Source organism: Hyperoodon ampullatus (genome assembly GCF_949752795.1).
Source record: "Hyperoodon ampullatus genome assembly, chromosome: 10".
NCBI lineage: Eukaryota > Metazoa > Chordata > Mammalia > Artiodactyla > Ziphiidae > Hyperoodon > Hyperoodon ampullatus.
The window spans coordinates 8,590,515-8,611,750 of NC_136923.1; the positions used below are offsets into that span (position 1 = coordinate 8,590,515).

At 39.4% G+C, this 21,236-nt stretch overlaps 1 protein-coding gene across 1 annotated transcript in view; it reads left to right on the forward strand.

Moving 5' to 3' along the window:
• The window catches only part of RAD18 (RAD18 E3 ubiquitin protein ligase), a gene marked incomplete at both ends in the record, with an annotated part of 107,705 nt that overhangs the window by 76,634 nt on the left and 9,835 nt on the right, over positions 1–21,236 (forward strand). The window contains one exon of the mRNA XM_079713932.1: positions 20,181–20,243. Coding sequence (XP_079570058.1) covers positions 20,181–20,243 — 63 coding nt within the window. The remainder of the gene's footprint in view (positions 1–20,180; positions 20,244–21,236) is intronic.

The window sequence follows — 21,236 nt, forward strand, 5'->3', positions numbered from 1 at the left end:
ATGAAATGAGATAATAGATGTGAGAGTCTTTGATAAATATATGATTACTCTGGTTTTATAAAGACCAAATCAATTGAATTTTCTTCAGTAATACTGCAAAACCTGGGTCTCTAGGACTGGATATTTCAGAAATGCTTTCATAGTCCTCTATTCCTTAATTCTAATTCTTAAGCTATTATATCATAGAGTAAATCCCACAATTTATCTTTTTCTTTTCCTACTTCCGTTCTGAACTTTAGAAAGTTGTGAGCCTGGGCTAATTAGTTCCATTGAAAATTCATTTAATTCAGCCTCAGCTGGGTGCTCACCACCTAATTCACTCCTTATTGCATTTCCAACCCAGTTGCCTGTGTCTGTTTCCTCACTTTGAATGAACACCTTGTCTCCCAGTTCACCAAGGCAGCTAATCTGACCTGTCTCCAGATCTTCCTTTCCATTTTAAGGTTTCTTGTAATTTCTGACCACTTCTTTCCTGTTAATTGTAAGAGAAAGATATATTTCTTAATACATTTCTAAAGACATATTCTTTCTTTTTTTTGTTTTTGTTTTTGTTTTTTGCGTTACGCGGGCCTCTCACTGTCGTGGCCTCTCCCGTTGCGGAGCACAGGCTCCGGACGCGCAGGCTCAGCGGCCATGGCTCATGGGCCCAGCCGCTCCGCGGCATGTGGGATCTTCCCGGACCGGGGCACGAACCCGTGTCCCCTGCATCGGCATATTCTTTCTTAAGATGAATTCATCCACCTCCTCTGAGACTTTGCTCCATCACTCATGTCTTAAGTTTGCTCTCAGATGACCCTTTTTCGTAGCCCTTCCTCTGATCTCTTCTCTTATTCTTCCCACTATGCAGGAAGTAATTTTGACTTCCTCTGTGAATTCCTGTAGCAGCGTCTCTGAATTCCATAGCAGTTTGTCTAAATCAGATCTTGCCTTGTATTATAGTTATTTGACTATCCTTATCCTTCCTATTATTACTCATCAAAGTCCTTAAGAATTGAGTCTGTCACTCATTTAAAAAAAAAAATCTCCTGCCTTGGGTCACTACACAACCATTATTAAGTGAAGGATTTCTTGATTCTAAGGTGTACATTTTCTGTTTTACATTTTAATGTCTGAAGTTGTGATAGGTACAGTGATCAATGGTGTTTTACAGTTGCTGCCAGCCCGGTGGTAGTTGTGATATACTTGCCAGTGTGTGAGTTTTAGTTGAGTTACATGTATTGTTAACATTACATTGGTTTGTCATTTAAAATGTCTTCAACAAAATAATGAGAAAAAAGTTGTGTACGAAGAAAGTAACAAAATACAGCAGGGTGAAGGTTTGATGTTAGCGAGGTAGTGTTCACTGTTGGATGAATGACTGCAGTTCTGTATTTTCTTGCAAAAACAGTCAAGTGATTTACGAGACCTAAAGATGCCCACAAGTGTCTGAAGACTTGTTATGTTTCGTTAGTGAACGATGTGCAAAGGATTGCTTGTTTGTTATGTGATCTACTGAAGGCAGGAGAAATGGTCACATCCCTTGGAATAGATGGGAAAAATTTCAAAGTAATAACAGTGAGCCTGACTGATTCATCTGTTGCAAAGACTATTGTTTGGGTGTCAAGTATCAATTTGTCAGACATTTCTTGCTGTCTTTGAACAGAAGCGCTCATCTTCCAGTCACAGGTTATGTGATTGAGAAAAACAAAATTAAGAGTTTAGTTTGCAGAATGGGTGTCAGTGCCTTAGATGAAATGCCTAGAGACAATTGTCAGGTAATTTGGAGAAATGCTTTATCTCCAGTGCTTTCGGTGGTACAGAGGATGACTTTGTGAGGGAAAAATCAGACATCGTAGACGTTCAGTCAAAACACGATGAAGAGTAGGGCTCTGAATCTGAATACGTTTTAGGAACACTTTAACCAACTTATTTCAGTTTTTAAAAAAATATACGTACAACAATGGTATAAGATAAAAACCTATGTCTACATATGTTTAAAAGAACTCTGGATATGTAAACATGGAAAATAATGGTTCCTCTTACTATTAATGTTGTCTTCGATTTTTGAAATATAGTATCTGAATATGAATAAGGTTCCTAACTCACTTCAAGCATAATTTTACCACCTAGTTGGAAACTAATAAAGTCGATCATAACTAACTCATAAAATTGGTGGTAACCTGGCAGAAGGCTGTCACAAATTCTAGGAGTGATCCATTGGTTAATGCCAGTGCGATTTAGTAACTCTAAAATCTAAATGGTCAAGAGACACATGCAGTTGATTAGGGTAATTAACACCTTAGAAATCAGGACAAGAATTCACAGTGAAAAGGGACCCATCACAACCAAATGCCTTTAGTGGAATCAAAGCATTTCAGAGATTAGTGGTCTTTATTTGTCTGGTCCAACTTTTATTTTCCATAATTCAGACATCACATGGAAGGGAGATGAGACATGACACTCAGTGACTTTGTTCAGATCTTTTCCAACCCTAACATTCTGTAATCCTGTTTTTTTTGACAAGTGTAATAGTTGATAAATGATCTGTGTTCTTTCACCTCTTGACCATTGCAGACCGTGAATCAACCTTCTAGAATTATGCTTATTCCTTGTATATTGAAGTGTTCATTTTTTACGAAAATTTTCTCACTTTTTCTTTTTATGATAGTTTTATTGCTTTCACTGTAAAGCCGTAGATTTTCAAAACAACTTTTAATTTAGATGTTATGCATGCTTATTGTGAAAAATAGAAAATTTAGGTAAACAAAAAGTAAGAGTCCAGTAAAATTTTATCAGCCAGAAAGAACTTTGTATTAACACTTTCATATGTACATTCTTCTAAAGACAGCAGTATGGGTACATGGATACTTAGAGGAACATTTTTAATACAGAAGGATCATACTATTTTGTAAATTTTTATGCTTTTTTTTTCTCTTTTAAAGAGACAAGTCATGCTGTTTTAGGTCTAATGTGAGTGAAAATAAATTGTGAGTTGTTTTTTTAATTCATGTAGTCATGCTGTAATACAGATTATAGATCTTATTGAATTACACTATTGGTTTTCTTTGTGTTAGAGCAGTATTTAAATTTATGTAATATGCCAGATTGACAACTAAGAATAATCTTACTTTAAGATCCAATAGGTGTATCTAATCCAAATAATTACTAGGATGAAATTGTTTGTTGCTAATTTGATTCTTAACTCTTAAATAAGTACCTCTTTTAGAGTTTTAATTATTAATGTTATATTGATTCTTTCTTGCCAATTTGAAGACAGATGATAAAAAAATTGATAAGAATTTTAGATTTTTGTACACCTCCTAGATGACTTCCGGGAGTTCAAGAGACTTGTCCAAATTTCTGTAAATTCACTTATTGTTCTTCTTAAGAAAAGAGGGCTTTTGTTCCCTGAGTTTTGGCAAGCAGAAAAAACTGCATTTTTATTGAGTGCTAAGTTATAAGAAAAGATGCTTTTGATTATTAAAGCTTCCTAGAGAGGAAGCTTTAATCTTCATGTAGAGATGAATAGTGGTCATGCTATTCTTTGGAAGAACCTTTAGATCATTATTTAAAAAAAAATATTTATGCACTTTAATTCTAGGCAATATAAGTTAAAAAGAAACTTTTTATATAACTGGAAAAAATTGAGTAATGTCATAGATTAGGTAATATTATATCAGTATTCAATTTCCTGATTTTGAAAATTTTATTATGGTTGTGTAACTGAATGTACTTGTTCTTAAGAAATGCACGCTGAAGGGTTAAAGGGACATGATGGCTGAAACTCTCAGTGCTTAAAAAAATAACGTGCATATGTGTGAGTGTACACACACACAGAGAAAGAGTGAGAAAGCAAATGCGGCAAAATGTTAGCAGTTGGAAAATCTGGGTGAAGGGTCTAAGAGTCATTTTTTTTTGTAAGTGTGAAATTGTTAAAATTTAAAAAATTTATTGGAAAGAGTCATTTTCCATAATCAGAGAAGCTTGTTTATACCAGAAGATTTTCTAAAAGAAAGATTTATAGTTACGATTTATTGGCTAAAAAAGTGGTAGCCAGGGATCTACATGGGATGCTGAGTATTGTTTTCAGTCTCTGAAACCATATTTATTTCAGTCAGTCTGTTCAGGACCGACCCAACATGGTTACCTCAACTTTGGTGTGTTAGAGAGTGTGGGTTAATGAAGCAGGGACTTTGATTTCAGTGGGAATGAAGAGTATCACAGAGACCACCTAATTTCACTGCGTGGTAATCTGTAACCTGCGTGAACCTTCTTGCAGATGCCCAGTGCTGGTCATAAAAGAACCTGGGTCAGATAAGGTGTGAATGAGTACATTTTAACTTTTCACACTTCCTGGCCAAAACCATTACCTCTTCTTTGATGCTAGGTCAGTAGCAGCATCATTGTGTAGGAATTCCAATACAGACAGGCACAGAACACCGGAAACGTTGACAAAGAGGCGTATTAACTATGGGCCACGCATTTCATATATTTTGGTACAACTTTTTCTCACTTTTCAGTCATTTTTCCAAGAGCTATCTGTCCAAACTTCTTAAGAGCAAGAGAGCAAAAAACAAAAATATATGAAGAAATCTTGATTACAATTTGTTGGAAAATTCAAGGAGTAGTTAAGTTTCAGCTTTTCTTAAATTCTGAGTCAATTGGAGAATGATGGGGAAATTGTAAGAGAAAAAGTGCCCTTGTGACACTCATCTGAGGAATGTAGAGTACTGGCACCATCAGCCTGTTGATAAGACCACGCTGAGTTTATTGCTTATTGAAGGGAATGGGAAACACTACCTCTATCATCAAAGTGGCCTCTCAGCCAGAGGGGCAAAGCTGACTTGTGTGTTGAGATTATGATTTTTGTTTAGTCAGTTCTTTCAGTGTGGGTCTTGGTTAGGATTGGGTAAACCTAATAGTTCAGAATTGGTGAGTACAGCAAGATGAGGATTCTGAGGAGAGGAGCTCAAAGAGTCCTTGGGGGTATGTCCCTTGATGCTTGCTATTGAAAAGCTCATGGGTTTTGTAGGAGGTTTTTGGACTCAACAATATGTGAGTGCCAGGAGTGTTCTGTGTTATATCACTTAGTCCACAGGCAAGCCCATTTTAGAGAAGTGGAAATGAAAGGTCTCAGGAGTCACATAAGCAGCTTAGGGTTGTACACATGGTAGGTGGCAGTACCAGGACTTGAGCCGAGGTCTAGTTGACCTCAGAGCCCAAGTTGGCCTGATTGATAATGCTTATGGCCAAGCCGGCTCGCTCTTCACATTCTTGAAAGAGTGTAAACGTGCAGTGCTTGAAATGTTTGCGCTTCCTGAGAAGCAGACCCCGAGACAAGGATTTGAGTGGAAGTGGTTAATTTAGAAGGTGAAAGAACCACACTGTAGGGAGTGGGGAAGTGCGACAGGAAAGGGAAGGTAGCATTTCAGGGGCATATTATCAAACCAGACGTCACTGTGAGCGACTGGGGTTTATCCCTCCTGGGAACTGGGAGCTGGTTTAAAACACACACCTGAGTTGTCCCATCCAAGGCAAGGGGCAGAGGTATGTCGTTTGGTTGGGGGCTGCTCCCTGCTGCTTCCAGCCTTCCATGCTGGCGACAGAGCTGGCTCTAGCACGTCAGACAAAGGCGCTTACGTTTGGAGATCAAGTACGTCAGGGGATGAGGGCAAGGGGGTAGGGGCAGGGCACCAGTGGGATCTGCCCAGGCCGTGATTCCGACTGAAGACAGGAAACTGGTTTGGTTTTCTGTAGACTCTATTAATGCAAATGGGGTACTGTAGACTTCTGTCTGTATCTCGGACCCAAGAGAAGGCAGGAGCGGGGGTGGGGGGAGCCCCAGAGCTCATTGCCCCTCTGTGCCCCTGTTTGCCAAGCTCACTTGCCCGTCGCTGCCAGGAAGGGGAGACGTAAGGGTATTTGGGGGCTGTTGAATAAGTGGTAGACGAGCAGATGCCAGGGAGAGAAAGGGACAGATAATCTAGAAAGCTCTGAGACAAATGGGTCCACAAACTGCTGGAGGAAAATGTGTTTGTTGATGAGAAACAATTTACTTTTTCCTCTTGTGTGATAGATAATGAACTGAAGTATGAAGTAATCTTTTTTTATCAAACTGAAGATCACCAACATACTAAATAAAAATCTCTGGGTCTTAGGCAGAAAAATCACAAGCACGGAACTGGGAGTTCTTTGATTGTCGGGAATATTTCCTCATTATCCTGATTTGTTTCTCCTCCGCGGCAGTTAGAGCACTGTTAATGGGCCTTGTGGTGTCTGTGGATGTCCTCTCCGCTTCGGACGTGACTCTCCAGGCTGTGGCAGAAGAAGCCTGCTGGTCTTTCTGGGGAAAGTCTTTAGAAGTACCTCATTAATAGGTGACAATATTGTGTGCCTTTGAATCCTCCTTGGACAAAAAGGGGGGGAGAAAGCTAACCTTTTATTTGGCACCTTTAATAGCAATTATTTTTAAATGTTTTTTACACAGAATTGTTTCTTCATGATTAAGAATTAGAAGGTATTTTGAAGTATACTTCTCTGTACTCTTTGATTTGCACTGATGTGTGAACCTTAAATATTTCTCTAATATGTATTTGCTGGGGTTTTTCCCTGACTTATTTCAGAAGACTTTTGTCTAATTCTGCTCGTCCGTAGCTTAGCGTTCTCATCCGTAGCTTAGCGTAATATTTTTTTTCTGTCATGTTACTTGTGTGTCTTTGTCTTAAGTGGATGGCAAATGGGAGTCAGGTTTCTGACTGTTGGAGGGGAGATTACAGACAAATAAGGCTAAAACTATGTGGTAGTGGATTAGAATTGGAGACCTTAAAATGAACTCATGTTTAGCTTAATATAGAGTCAGATGGATACATACAGAAATATTTATAGATCTGTGTGTGTAAGTGAGCTGGTTATTTTACACATGTGTTTCCTTTTTCTGTGAGCTGCCAGGGCCCAGAAGCAAGGGCAGCACAGTTGCAAGGAGCACACCGAGTGCCCTGATCTTGGTATTTAATAACATTTTCCAAAAGAAGGAACCAGTGCTTCTTGGAGAAATGGCTGAATCCAGGACTGGGGCAGGAAGCAGGGAAATGCTAGAAAAAGAGACAGAAAAAGGCGGGGGAAGGAAGGCGAGAAGAAAGGAAAGGGAAAAGAAGGGGAGAAGAAGAGAAAACAAAAACCTGACAGACATACCTCAGCCAAGAGATCAAGGTCAACATCAACGGCAGTGTTATGTTGATGGCGTGTGTGCTCTTGGTGTGATGCCCTGGAAATGACACATTACCTGTGTGGTCTTCCTCCTCCAAACTCATTAACCTCAGTCAGACTGTGAGAAAAACATCAGACAAACTCCAGTTGAGGGTCATTCTGCAAAATAACCTGACCAGCATGCCTCAAAACTGTCACGGTCATCAAAAACAAGGAAAGTCTGAGAAACCAACACTGTCTGGAGGCACCTAAGGAGATAAAACTACTAAATGTAATGTGGTGTCCTGAATGGGATCCTGGAACCAAAAAAGGACATTAAGTAAAGACTAAAGAAATACAAATAAAATATGAACCTTAGTAATGATAATGTATTAATATTGCTTCATTGGTTGTAACTAATGTATCAGACCTAATGTAGGATGTTAACAATAGAAGAAACTGGGTGTGGGGCACATGGGAACTTCCTGTACTATCTTTGCAACATCTCTGTAAATATAAAACTATTCTAAAATTAAAGTATTTTTTTAAAAGTACATTATAACATCAAAATAAGGAGACATAGTGGCATGAAAATATTCAAAGAATGTATTGAATATTGGAAAACCAAAGTCGTCGAAACATTTTCTTCAGTGGTAAATTGCACAGTTTCTAGGTTGTAGTAAGTTTAGTTACTGAACTCTTTTATTTTCTTTCATTTAATATTACGTATTACATTTAGTCATATAAATTAATAAAGCCCTGTGTAGTGCATTCCATAAAGTGCATTATTTTGTACTATGTTAAAATTTAATGCATAAATGAAGCGTGAAGGAAGAATTCTGTTTTCCTCTTGGTTGTCTTACTTGTTTTATCAGCTTTGCTTTCTTGTGTTAATATTTTTACTTTATAGACTGATTCCACCTCAGATAATGTAGCTTACCCAGCCTTTACGTTTCATCAAAAGAGAAAACATGCACCGTTTACAATAGGCCTCATCGTCTTCAGTTACCATGTTTTTATTAGTGAATATATACTTGTAAAAGTGGTTTGAGTAGTGATCCTCCCAGAACAATGTGAAAGTACAGATAGTTTTTATCTTTTCTCCCGTTCTCATCGGCAAAGGGTATTTGCTGTTAAATAATGAGGTTCTTCTAATCTCAGATACTTCACGTTGGCACCTTTTAGGGATCTTTTTTTTTTTTTTCTGTGGTACATGGGCCTCTCACTGTTGTGGCCTCTCCCGTTGCAGAGAACAGGCTCCGGATGCGCAGGCTCAGTGGCCATGGCTCACGGGCCTAGCCGCTCCGCGGCATGTGGGATCTTCCCGGACCGGGGCACGAACCTGTGTCCCCTGCATCGGCAGGCAGACTCTCAACTACTGCGCCACCAGGGAGGCCCGGATTTTTTTTTTTTTAATGCATTTTCACTGGGTAATCTGATGGGCTTCTCTATAGTAGATTTTTTTGTTTTTGTTTTATAATAAATTCATGATTTTTCAGCATTCTGAGTCAACCCTAGGTGGTAGATATTTTTCTTTGTTTTCACCAAATTCATGAACTGCCATGATATAAAGATCCTCTGTAAAATTACTTTGCACCCTTCAATTTTCTGTATTGAAGAATTGGAGATTCTTGGAGAGAGTTTTACAATTCCATAGTGGTTGCTAACTTGTGTATCTAAAATGCTTGTTGAAATTGGCAGTCCCTTCCAGGTTCCGCACTTGTCACATGATACCTTCGTTGTCATAGCTTGTAGCAGTGTCTGATTGTCACCGGAGGTTTTGGTACGATGACTGTAGTGTTGAGAGTTTGGGTTGGCATGACGTGGTAATACTTGCTATTTGCATAAGGTTGAAGTTTTTTTTAATGTGTTTCCCTTTTTAGTTTTTCAGACATTTTGTAAACCATATAGGAATTCTTGTTTCAATGTGCTTCTGCGTATATTTGGCTTGATTCATAAAACTGAGATATAATCTTGACTGGTTCAGAGTTTAGTTCTTCATTAAAATAAAAAAGAAGAGTAGGTGAGAACATATTTTTCATAATGCTTGGAGCAGAGTAAGTATGAGACCTTGAAGGAACTACCAGTTCCTTCTAAATGTTAGACGATCTATACTTATTTTGGATCAGCACTCCCAGACCCCCAAACATAGGCAGGCAGTTAAGAGGTTTCTCTAGTTTAAAACAAAATGTCAGAATCAGAATCCTTTAGTCTTGTTCTGGTGAATGAAATTGGATGAACTAGAAATGATATGTAACTTGCACATCATGCTGTTGGAATTTTGTATTTTCAGTGAATTGTTCAAGTTTATCATTTGTTATAGTCAACTTGAAAGTTAGAGTCAGAACTTTTTTCCTGCCTTCTCAATTTATACTATCTTTGCTTTTAAATCAGAGGAACACATGTTATGAGATCTCCTTGGAGACCTTCAGAGCCTGGGAAGAAGGCACATTAGGATAGAATACAAACATTTTCAATTTCAAAGGTACCTTGAGAAATCACTAAATGTAGAAGCTTCATATCATAGGTAAGGAAATGGAGGCCTAGAGAGGTGATGTGACTTATCTCAAGTCATTCACTGGATAGAATTGAAGCCAGTAATTCTCAGCCCAGATTTTTCCCCATTATAACATGAATTGCATCAGAATTTTTATCCTGGGTGCCATTGATTCCTTTGTGAGTAGAACAGCATTTTAATTGAGTTATTTAAAATGTCAGACATAGAATGACCATATGTTCTGGTGTCTCTGAGATTGGCTGGTTCCCACTTATTCTCTTGGCATCATTATTAGTAGTACCCTGTATCACTCTCCCAAGTGTGTGGGTTTAGATGGTAGATTATATGGTTGTCCTGTCAGAGGGACATGCCGTGTTTATTTGCACGTCTTCTTTGTTCTCTTAGTCCCACACAAATAGTCACATTCTGGAACATGGGTACATATTAAATTGCTGATTTTGCTTACTCCTATTGATTTTACCATGTAAGTAGTACCCATTGTTCTTGTATCTTAGAGAGATTCAAGCATTAAAATACGATGGGCCTCAAATGCGGAGGCTTGTTATTTTTTAGGTAATTCTGCAGAAGTCACTTGTGGAAGCCTGTAAGGTGCTTTACTACGCTGCCCCTGCCCTAGTAAGCACATTTCGTTAGAGCCTTTTACATGTTGTTACTGGAGTATGGGTAATAGTACAAATCAAAAATTTTTAAATGTGTGTCAACATTAAAATTTGGAGTCAATGTCGTTTTGGAGGGATAATTCTCATGCACTAGATCATTTGGTCTAAGGCCTCATCTTTGTGGGAACTGAGTCACAAGGCGGTTCAGTGTCCACTGCCTAAAACCCAGCAGTATAAGGTAGTTCTAAAATTCTCCTCCTCCTTGAACAGATTGTAAGACTAGAGTTTTATGGCCTGAACCTTGACTTGATAGTGGGTTTCTGTGGTTTGGTGGTTGGTATTGGCCAGGCATCCCACATTTGTACAGTTGAACATGCGTCCTCAGCATGGGCAGCTGGGCAGATGATACAGAAGTTGGCCTGGCTGTGCAGAAGACATGCTGCTCCCATCATGAGCTTCATACCCTGCCTCTTGTTGTCAAGGGAACTTGTATTCGAATGAAAGCGTCTTCAGTGGTAGCGGAAATTTTCACTTTGAGAGGCTGCTTGTCTTGTAATTCGTTTCTCCTTACGGGGCTGAATATTGTAACCTGTTTCTGTGATCTCGTTGTCTTCTAGTATTGGGTTTTTTTTGTGTTGGTCATTTATGCTGCTAATAGTTGAGTCAGAACAAAATGAAGCATCGTGATTTTGTCCCCCTACCCACTTAACTTGAGATTTTGATTCAGTATCTAGTTGTAGTGGTGAAAATTTTGCTAATTAAAAAAATTTGTCCCTGGGCTTCCCTGGTGGCACAGTGGTTGAGAGTCCGCCTGCCGACGCTGGGGACACATGTTCGTACCCCGGTCCGGGAAGATCCCACATGCTGTGGAGCAGCTGGGCCCGTGAGCCATGGCCGCTGAGCCTGTGCATCCGGAGCCTGTGCTCCGCAACGGGAGAGGCCACAACAGTGAGAGGCCCGTGTACCGCAAAAAAAAAAAAAAAAAAAATTATCCCCTACATTAGACTCTCAGAGTTGATGTCTTCTTTTTTTCCCTTAAATTTATAAGTTAAACATAAGCGCAAATGTTTGATTGTACCTCGAAATTGAGTTTTTTCCAGAGGGCCAAGAGGATTCCAGTGTTGAGAATTAACCTAATGTCCTTTTATCTCTTCCTTGAAAAAAAAAATACACAGTACTTTTCTTCACTTTTTATAAGAATTTAAAGTGATTGACCTAAAAGGTATGATTCTCTCTTGAATACAGCATTTCCTAACCCTTTTCTTGCCACCTAAGAAAATGATAGCATTTGTGTGTCAGACACTTCCATCAAAGAGATGACTGATGCTGGAGGCCAGAGGTGCTGCCATGGGCTTAACAATTGTTTTGGCTATTCTGGGTCCTTTTGCATCTCTATATAAACTTTAAAATTAACTTTTCAGTTGCTAAAAAAGAAAGAAGAGGTCTACTGGAATTTTGGATGAGATTAAATTCAATCTATAGATTAATTTGGGGACCAACTGACTTATCAATATTGATCTGGTAACAGTATGGTCTGGTTTATATGGTTTAAAAGGATGACTCCAGATGCTGTGAAGAGTGAACGGGGGGTTAGAGGTGAAGCGAGTGGCAGCAGGGAGACCAGTTAGGCTTTGGTCCAGTCCGTCCGAGGGGTCATGGTAGAGCAGATTAGGACCATCATGGTAAAGACGGAAATGGGTGGGATTGGGGATATATTTTGGAGGTAGGATAGACAGCACGTGCAGGTGGTTTGGACATGGTAGGACAGGAAAAGCTCAGCCTGTGGATGAATTTTGGCTTTAACAACTGGGTGCATGGTGGTACTTGCTAAGTAAGATGGGGAAATCTGAGAGAGGCAGTAGAAAGCTTGGCCAGGGGTTGGGCGGTGGGTCGTGTTGGTAATCAGGGGTTTTGTTTTGGGCCTGTGAGGTGACCAAGTAGAGATATCAGACAAGGAGGCGGCAGTAAGGAGAGAGATCAGGGCCTGAGATACACTTAAAGGCATGGTGTTGGCTCTGAACCTGTAGTGCAGGTGTTCAGAAGAAGAAGAAGGCACCTAGGACTGAACCCTCTCTCACTCCAACATTGAGAAAGTAGAAGCATTTAGAAAAGACTGAGCAAAGGAGATCCAGGAAGAATGAGACCAGTGGTGGATGAAGAAAACTAAGACATTGTGATACCATGGAAGCTGACAGAAGAAAACAGATGAGAAGTCAAATGAGACAAGACTTAAACGTTTGACTAGGGAGCAGGGACTGTGGGCTTGGGCAACGTGAAGGTTTTAGCAAGTGTGGCTTCGAGTGAAGGGGTTCCCTGGAAGACTGACCAGTGTGCACTGAGGGGAAGCCTGAGGGGACGAAGGAGAGAGCAACTCCCACCAGCTCTCAGAAACTTCTGCTGTGAAGGGTGGCGGAGATTAGGACTGTACGTGGAGGAGCATGGGATTGCAGGAGGGCTTTGATGGGAATATACGGTTGAGAAGGGGACACTGATGAGGGGTGGGGAGCCAGCTGTGTGAGTGACGTCCCGAGGAGGCAGCGAGGCGGGAGCAGGTGGAAGGGTCGGCCTTTGGTAGGAGCGGGGTTGACTGACCTGTAGAAGCAGCAAGGAAGGCAGGACATAGGCACAGTTGCAGGGGCAGCAAGTTCCTGCCGGTTTTTTTGTTTTTAAATTTTTGGCTGCTCTGCGTGGCTTGCGGGATCTCAGTTCCCCAACCAGAGGTTGAACCCGGGCCTTGGCAGTGAAAGCCCAGAATCCTAAGCACTAGGCCACCAGGGAACTCCCCTGCTTTTATCTTCTTAACGTAGTTAAGGCAGTTTCATCAGCTGAGATTGGGGTGGGCTGGCTGGTAGGCAGTTTGAGGTGTGAGCCTTTGAGAATGGGAAACAGAACATGCCAGGAAAGTTTTGTAGGATCACCTGATAGTGAGGATTGCCCATATAGTAGATGCTTGCTTTGGAATTCTTTGTCATCAACTAAGAAAAAACTTCGAATGTGTTTAACTTTCAGATATAACTTAGAAATGTTGTTGACTATGAAAGAAGACATGCTAATACATTTTCTTATCATGTATAGAGGTTTAATAGAACCTTTTTAAAACATTCAAGATTTGATATTCTTTTTGAGCACCTAGAGACTGAGAAGGAAAGGACTCACAAACTCAAAAGAAAAATGGGCAAAAGCCCTGAACAGATGGTTTGCCCAGAGAGAAATGCAAATTGCATCTATTTCTCATCCGTTAGGTTGGCAAGCATCTTAACATTTGCTAATAGACTCTGCAGTAAGGGTATGAGGAAACACACACTCATTTATTACTGGTTGGAGTGCTACATAATACAGTCCCTAAGGAGAGGAAGCTGGTGAGGCCAACCAAAAGTACTGTTTGGCCTTTTACCCAGTATTCTCCTGAATTTGTCCTATAGGTACACCTGCACGCGTACAAATGACTATACTTGGAGTTACTCATCGAGTCATAGTTTATCATAACAGAAGGTTGGAAACTACTTTGAGTATTCATCCTTGGGGGCTGGTTGATTAAACTCTGGTACATCCACACAATGAGATGCTACGTGATTGTTCAAAAAAGAAAATCTCTACATGCTGACATGGAGAGATTTCCAGGATACGTTTGCAAGTGAAAAGACCAAAATTCAGAACAGAACAGAAAGCATTCTGTTTCTTTTCTAAAAGGGGAGGAAATGAGTATACTTTTATTTGTTTGGTTTTGCATAAAGAAACATCAGAAGAATAAACAACAAACTAATAAGTGATTATGTGCTGGAGTCAGAGGCGAACGGATTGCCTGGTGACAGAGGAGGAAGTGAGACCTCTCAGTGTCCATCTTCTCGTGTCATTTTGATTTTGAACCATGTAAAGATATGAATCTACTTTAGCCAAAAAAAGAGTAGATACTTTACAATAAAGTTTTGGAAATCGTCATCATCTTTGTCAGTGTCATATAAATTGGTTCGTGAAGGTTTGTGATGCAGCAGTAGGTAAGACAGATATAGTAACGGGGTTTTGTAATTTAGGGGCACTGGAATTATTAAGAAAATTGCTGAATAGGTGTTTATGTTTCTGGTCAAATTAAGAGAAAACAGTATCTAAAGAAAACCTTGTCAAAGTAACTGAACCTAAGGTGTAAGTATCTTACTGTAATTCAATGATGGCTTTGTTATTTTTAAAAATCTTCTTAGTTGTTTTTGGAAGGTTAACACATTACATTTGGTTTTTAACTGTTAAGAATGTGTCATTGAATGAATTTAAAGTTGCCACAAAATCTTTTTCTACTAATATACCTTACTGTTTTGTATTTTATTACAGACTGTTTTTTTTTTTTTTTTCTGGGAACATTTCTGGACTTCAGAATACCCCTGAAAGCTAAATGGTTCATCTTGTTTCAGATGGAGAATTTTGATAGTTGAAAGCTTGTAGAGAAAATGTGGGAACATGGAGTCGTGTTCCCATATCTTTTGCATTTTCAAAAGAGCTTAAACTAGGTGGTACCTGGGATCTACAGTCCTTTGGATGAATGGGGCATTGTTCTGAGGGAGTGTATCTTCCCCTAAGATGCTATGACATCGAGTCCTTGAAATTTATATGCATCCATCAGATCCCTGTACCTAGCCATCCATCTTTGTTCATCAGCTCAGCCATGGCTTTGTGCCTCTAGCAGGGTGCCTGGTACATGGTAGATTATTGAATTAATTTCCCTGGCTTCAGTTTCCTCATTGATAAAATAGGATGATAGTGTTTGTGCCCTGCCAGCCTCTCTGGGTGATTCTGAAAAGCAAATGAGGTGATCATGTATTATGAATTCTTTGTAAATTGAACATTTCTTCTCTTATTAAGGATTTTCCACATATTACTTGATAAATAAGTTCGTTCTGTTATTATATTTTTCTTATATCTGAATCTGGAGCTTTCTTCATTTTATCTTTTTCTAGATCTAGTGGAGACCATGAAAACATCCCTCTTTTCCCTTTAGCTTCTCTGAGTTTTTGTCTACCTGTCAATTGGGGATAAAACCTAGGGTTCTTATATGAATTAAAGCTAGTGTATATAAACTAGGCATCACAGTGATTTGTAGAAGTAACTGCTAACAAAATGGTAATTTTTTGTTTTGTCATTGAGTGATTTTTTTTTTCAACCTAGGATGTTTACTATTCTAATATTAGTGTCAGCCACTTGCTAAAATACTTGGCACATAAGCTGTTGCTCACCCTACAGAACAGAGTATTTGAAACAGGGGTGTGAGGAAGGATTCATGGAGCTGGTAGCATTTATTTAAGTACTGTTGTCTAGCGGGCTTATATGCTATCCATCAGTCCTCCAGTGATCAGCCCTTAAAGAGGTATTTTTTTAAGTTGGATATACTCAACCATGCTCAAATTAATGCCACAATTATGAGGGGAGATTTGGGGGGGTGGGGATTGGTGGAGAGTAACTAGTAGATAATAGAAAAATTCCACTTGTAAGTAATCTTTAATCCGCAGGATTTTTATAGCAGATGTTTGCATTTTGCCTACCCCCACAGTACCCTGTGTACCTGCCATGCTGGATAAATAAAAAGTTCTGATGAATTTGCACCCTGGTGTCATAGAAACCAAAGATTAAAGATTAAAACAGCACATAGTGATCTGGTCTCCTAGGGCAAATTGAAGCATGGTGCGGAGGTAGTTATTTGGGTAATTCAGACCCAAATCTGGTTTATGAAAATGGATGCAGCATTTATTGAACACTTACTGTGTGCCAAGCTCTATGCTAAACATTCTATGTATTATATTGGTTAATCTTTAAAATATTCCTTTGAACTATGTCTTATTATCCTGACTTTACAGGTGAGGATATTGAGACTTGGAAAGATTAAGTAACTTTCCCAGGGTACACTAAATGACAGAAACAAGACTGAAATCTTGACTTTGTCCAACACTAAAACCTGTGACTTTTTTCCTCTGGGTAGTACGAGCAGTCATCCCTTTGCCAGAGGAATTTGGTATGTCACTTTTCAGCTTTGGTGGTAAAATCTTGACTGGTAGAAATAGAAGGCTGCAAGAGAAATAAGCAAAGAAAGTGTTTTCCTTCACCTGATAAGATGTTATGCCACTACTTTTGATCAGAGAATGACAAGAGTAAAGTATTATAGGAAACCAACTAGGACAAAGACCACCCAGCAGCCAGCAAACAAAGAGGAAAGCAGGTGAGCTTACACTTCTGAAAGTCTGAGCTGAAAATGAAGTCTAAATGGTATGAAAAAGTAAGTGTGCGTGTTCCAAATAGAGCTACTAGACTCTTCCTGTATAGGGGTTGGGAATTCCATAGAATTGAAGATTCCTGTTTTTTGCCTATAAATCTTTATCTCATGTATTTAATTTGTATAATAATATCCACTCTAGCCTGGTCTGGATGGTGACATCAGACAGCACGATTTGAACACCCTCCCACAGGGAGCTCTAACGTTCAAGTTCCAGACTCCACATTCATCTGTCCTCTTAAATCATGGTCTCCCGGAGTGTTTCAAACCCAAATTGTAGGGAATCTGAAGTTTTCTCTGAAAAAATTTCTTGTCTGAGAATTAAAAGCTACAGCTGTGTAGGCTTGTGCGTGCCCTGACTCTGGGTATACTGGAGGGAGTAATTTATTTTCTCCTGTGGAGGATTGTTTAGATGCCTTGAAAGTGTGTGAAAGGAATTTTTGATCTCCAAGGCATATTAAAATGATTAAGATTTCAAAAATACTAATTACTGCTATACACAAGGAAGAGATCTGAGAGTGATAATTTTAGTAACACTGCCTATTTTGCCCAGTAGTCTCTTTGTAAAATCTTGTTTGTGAAACAGTATGTTTAATTTCAGGAATGTGGCTTTTGAGTAGAATATAGTAAGTACATTACCTTAAAAAGCAATGGACATTTCTGTCTGCTATTTTAATTGTATTAGTCAGCATCAACTCACAGTTTCTTAGTGGTGACTAGAATTGGAGCAGCAGACATAGCAAAATATGCTGAAACTTCATTTTAGGTAAACGTCAAGCCTCCCAAACTTTCTATCATTCAGTTTAGTGATATGGTTATCATCAGGTTAGTGACTGAGCTGGAGTAGAAGGAAAGGTGATGAGAATTGAGGAAATCAAGGCACTGTGCATCATGCTTGTTGGTAGTATTGAAGTTGCAGACGAAGAGGAGATTGCAGACCACTTCTGAGGTGTGTCTTGTAAACCTCCTGTACCATCTGTTTTCACTGAAGTAGTGTAGCAAAAACCTCTTAGATTTGTGTCCTTAATGCTCCGCAAATATTTTCCTTCAACAAATCAGTGATTTGTACTGATGGTTTGAAAGCCCGGAGGTTAATTGATCACAGACTAATAGGTTATTTGACAGGCTTGGCCGTCCTGCTTACTTAGCTGGAATAGTAGGGATGCTTTGTAACCTTCCTGTTGAAAAAAAAATTGTATGTGTGTGTGTTGGAGGGTGTGTGTGTTGGAGGGTGTCAGCAGGAAGCCGACTTTACTGTTTCTCTAGTGATGTGATACCTGCCAGGACCTAGAGCTATATGACCGCCCCTTTCTTCCATTCCCCTAGCTCATGGGTTCTCAGTAGGAGCGATTTCACCCCCCAAGGGGTGGGAATTTGGGGGGGGTTGCTAGATGGTTAAAAAGAAAATCTTACTCCGCGTGTAAAGCATGTATACACACACACAGTATGTAAACAGATATACATTATATTTGTGGTATTAAAATTTCATGGAGGGGCAATTAGGGAAAAAAAAGCTCTGAAAAGACTTCTTAGGTGTGGGGAGTGGGGCCAGTCATGGAAAAAGGTTGAGAGACACTGTCCTAGCTCCGTTCAGGTAAGGAAGAGCGGGGATGGAATCCGTATCACTTGGCGTAGAGAGAAGGGAATGAAAATCTCCCAGAAACAGCTTCAGTTTTCTTGATAAAGTTGGTGTAGTTACCACCAAAGTAAGGATTAACAAAGGTTGGGATCTTGTAAACGGAAAGGTTTAGACCTCTTCTATGGGAATAAGGGTGGCAGTGTATGCTAGCCCTCCCCGGCGAGTGGCCAGGCGGGTCTGTCTCTTAGGAAAATAATGAAGTTGGTGAAATCTGCCTGTATCTCCTTGAGGGTCTTCTGCTTTTTCCTCTCCTCTCCTAATGAACACTATATTTAGCTAGCTGTTTAATGGGAAAGCTTATAATAGGCTTGTATATACTAAGGTGAAAATGACTGATGATAAATTAATGTGTTATTATTTTCAGGGACACTTGCATTTGAGCCAGGGGGCCATCCTCAGTGTAAAAGAGTAGTAGATGCTTAGGTACTCTGACAGGTTAGGTCAATGGTTCCTGTCGCAGGGACCTGAAAGAATGATTGCAGCTGGTCTGCAAAAGCATATGCATATCAAGAATTATCCATGGACATAATCGAGAGTGTCTCACAGGCATATGTACTACTATTTTTAAAACGTATATATGTGCTTCTCTAATGGATAAAATATAAATTAACAATATTACTAAATTTATAATACTTCATTATTGTTACATGTTTTCTCCATCCACATATATGAGGAGTCTTGCTTCTACCCTTTGAGGAACCTCATCCTGAATTGTGCTCACTGTATTGGAGGGTCACTACACTGCAATGCCAATGGAGCGCTTACACATAGGCCATTGTACACACAAGCCACAGTCAGGGGCGCCCTGCGTGTAGCTCCTTGAGGGTCTTGGGAATTGGGGAAATCCCTGAGTAAAATGTTGGGTACAGAACTGTGTTTATTGACTGTTGCCTCCCCCCTTTTTTTTGTTCAGGCACTGTAGGCAAACACTGCTTCAAAGTAGTTTTTCAGAAGTGGTTGAGAATGATTCACTGACACTTTAAATCTTCATAATTTTTAAACTTTTGTTATCTCTTAGAATATCACTAGAAATAAGATTGGCACTAAGATTTCCAAACCTGTTGCCTCTTGCCTGAGAGAGAGTTAGTCCTTTGTTTGAGCCTTCTTTATCCTGGGGGTTGTGACGACTATTTGAGTTGTCCCATACACTGCCCATGATATTCTGTGTCTTGTGTGTCTTGGATGTCTAAAGAAATGCTTTTTTTCCTAATACACACACACACACACACACACACACACACACACACACACACATAAGGAATTTAGTTGGGTAAGAACAAGATGCTAAAAGCCTTAAAACATTTTTCTTTTAAAGAAGTAATACCTGTCCTCTCTATCCTTATTTACTCAGCTGCCCTGCCTCCCGCCCTGCCCTGCACAGATAGGCCAAAGATTACGTAGCAATTTAAGCTAAGTTGCATTATAACAAATTACAGTATTAGCACAGTTCAAATTAATTACATTTTACTTTATTTGGTTACAGAGGGACTAACAGACACTTAGGAACTTAATATCTCTTGTGAATTTCATTACTAAACTGCAGTTTTTAAAACATGATTTGATTTTTGGTTGCCATAAATTGAAATTGAAAAGGCTCACGATTGTATTCCATTTGAATCCAGGTTTTTTTTTTACTGAGGCGTTTATTTAAGCTTTAGGGATTTTTTTTCTTTATTATTGCTGATTAATTAAGTTTTTTTTACCGCTTCATTGAAATTGATGTATAATAAACTGCAAATATTTAAAGCACACAATTTGATGACTTTTGTCACATGTGTACTGTGAAGTCGTCAGCACAGTCAACGTGATGACCTATCCATCTCTCCCAAAGTTTCCTTGGGCCACTTTGGAGTCCCTCCTTGCCCACCCCCTGCCCCCTGCAGGTAACCACTGGTCTGCTGGTTTGCTTTCTGTCACTAGAGATTAGCTTTCATTTTCTAGGATTTTATATGAATGGAACCACGGTCTTTTTATTGTCTGGCAATATTGATGTACATGTCCTTTTAGTTCCAGTTCAGACATCATAAGAGATCTTCTAGAAGAAGAGGAAGCCTGGGAAGCATCACATAAGTGAGTTCTCATAATCATGAAATAAGCATGTACTTTGACCTGATAAATTATAATTCTATACAGTTGATTTTCAAACCAAAGAATATTTGTGCTTACTGACTTAAGCAAGTAATAATTCACAAAAATCAAGGTAAAGATATCCAGTTCACTACTTGTTTCTATATATTTCTGCTTAGAAATGGAATCTTAGTGTAATAACTCCAGTTACTTGTCTGAAGTTGTTTTTCTAAAGATAAATTGTTCCAATGGGCGATTAATAGTCAGGAATTAACAGTTGGGCCTTAAGCACTGTCTTAGACTCTTTAGAAAACTTTTAATCCTTTCCTAAATGTTGCCAGTCATAAGACTGTAGTACAACTGGGCAGATTTGTTCCACTAAAATTTCATGAAGCTCACATACCACAAGTGGGCCCTCAAAACTGCCTAGCACTTTTACTGTTTCCGTGATTATTTCTTTGTCTTGTTCTTCACAAGGATTACTTGAACCTTCTCAGTTCTTTTCAGTGGCTCCAGCCTAGCTGAAGACGTTTTCTCTTCCTTTGTAGAGAAAATAGAAGCCATTGTATGGGAATCCTCATCTTTCCAACACCAAATGTATAAATCTGCCTGTGTTTGTACATATTTTATCTCTCCTTTTATAATTTCTTCATTTTATAATAAAGGGCTGCCTCTTTATTATAGAGTCTAGTTTCTCCTACCTCATTCCTACCCTCTTGTCAGGAATGTTACCCGTTCTCTCTTCTCTCGTTTAGGCATCTCTCCCTCTCCTGTTGCCTCTCTCTCTCTCTCTCTCTCTCTTTCTCGCTCTCATTAGGTTTTCAGCGAGCCTGAATCTCTCCCATCTTGAAACCAACTGACTTAACTACCACCTCACTCAGTCTCATCCTGAAGCTGCTCTCGTGTCTCTCCTTCCTTTCTCAGTAGGTGGCCTCTACTTGTAGTTTCCATTCCTCATCTCCCACTGACTCATCAACATCCTCAGCCAGACCCATC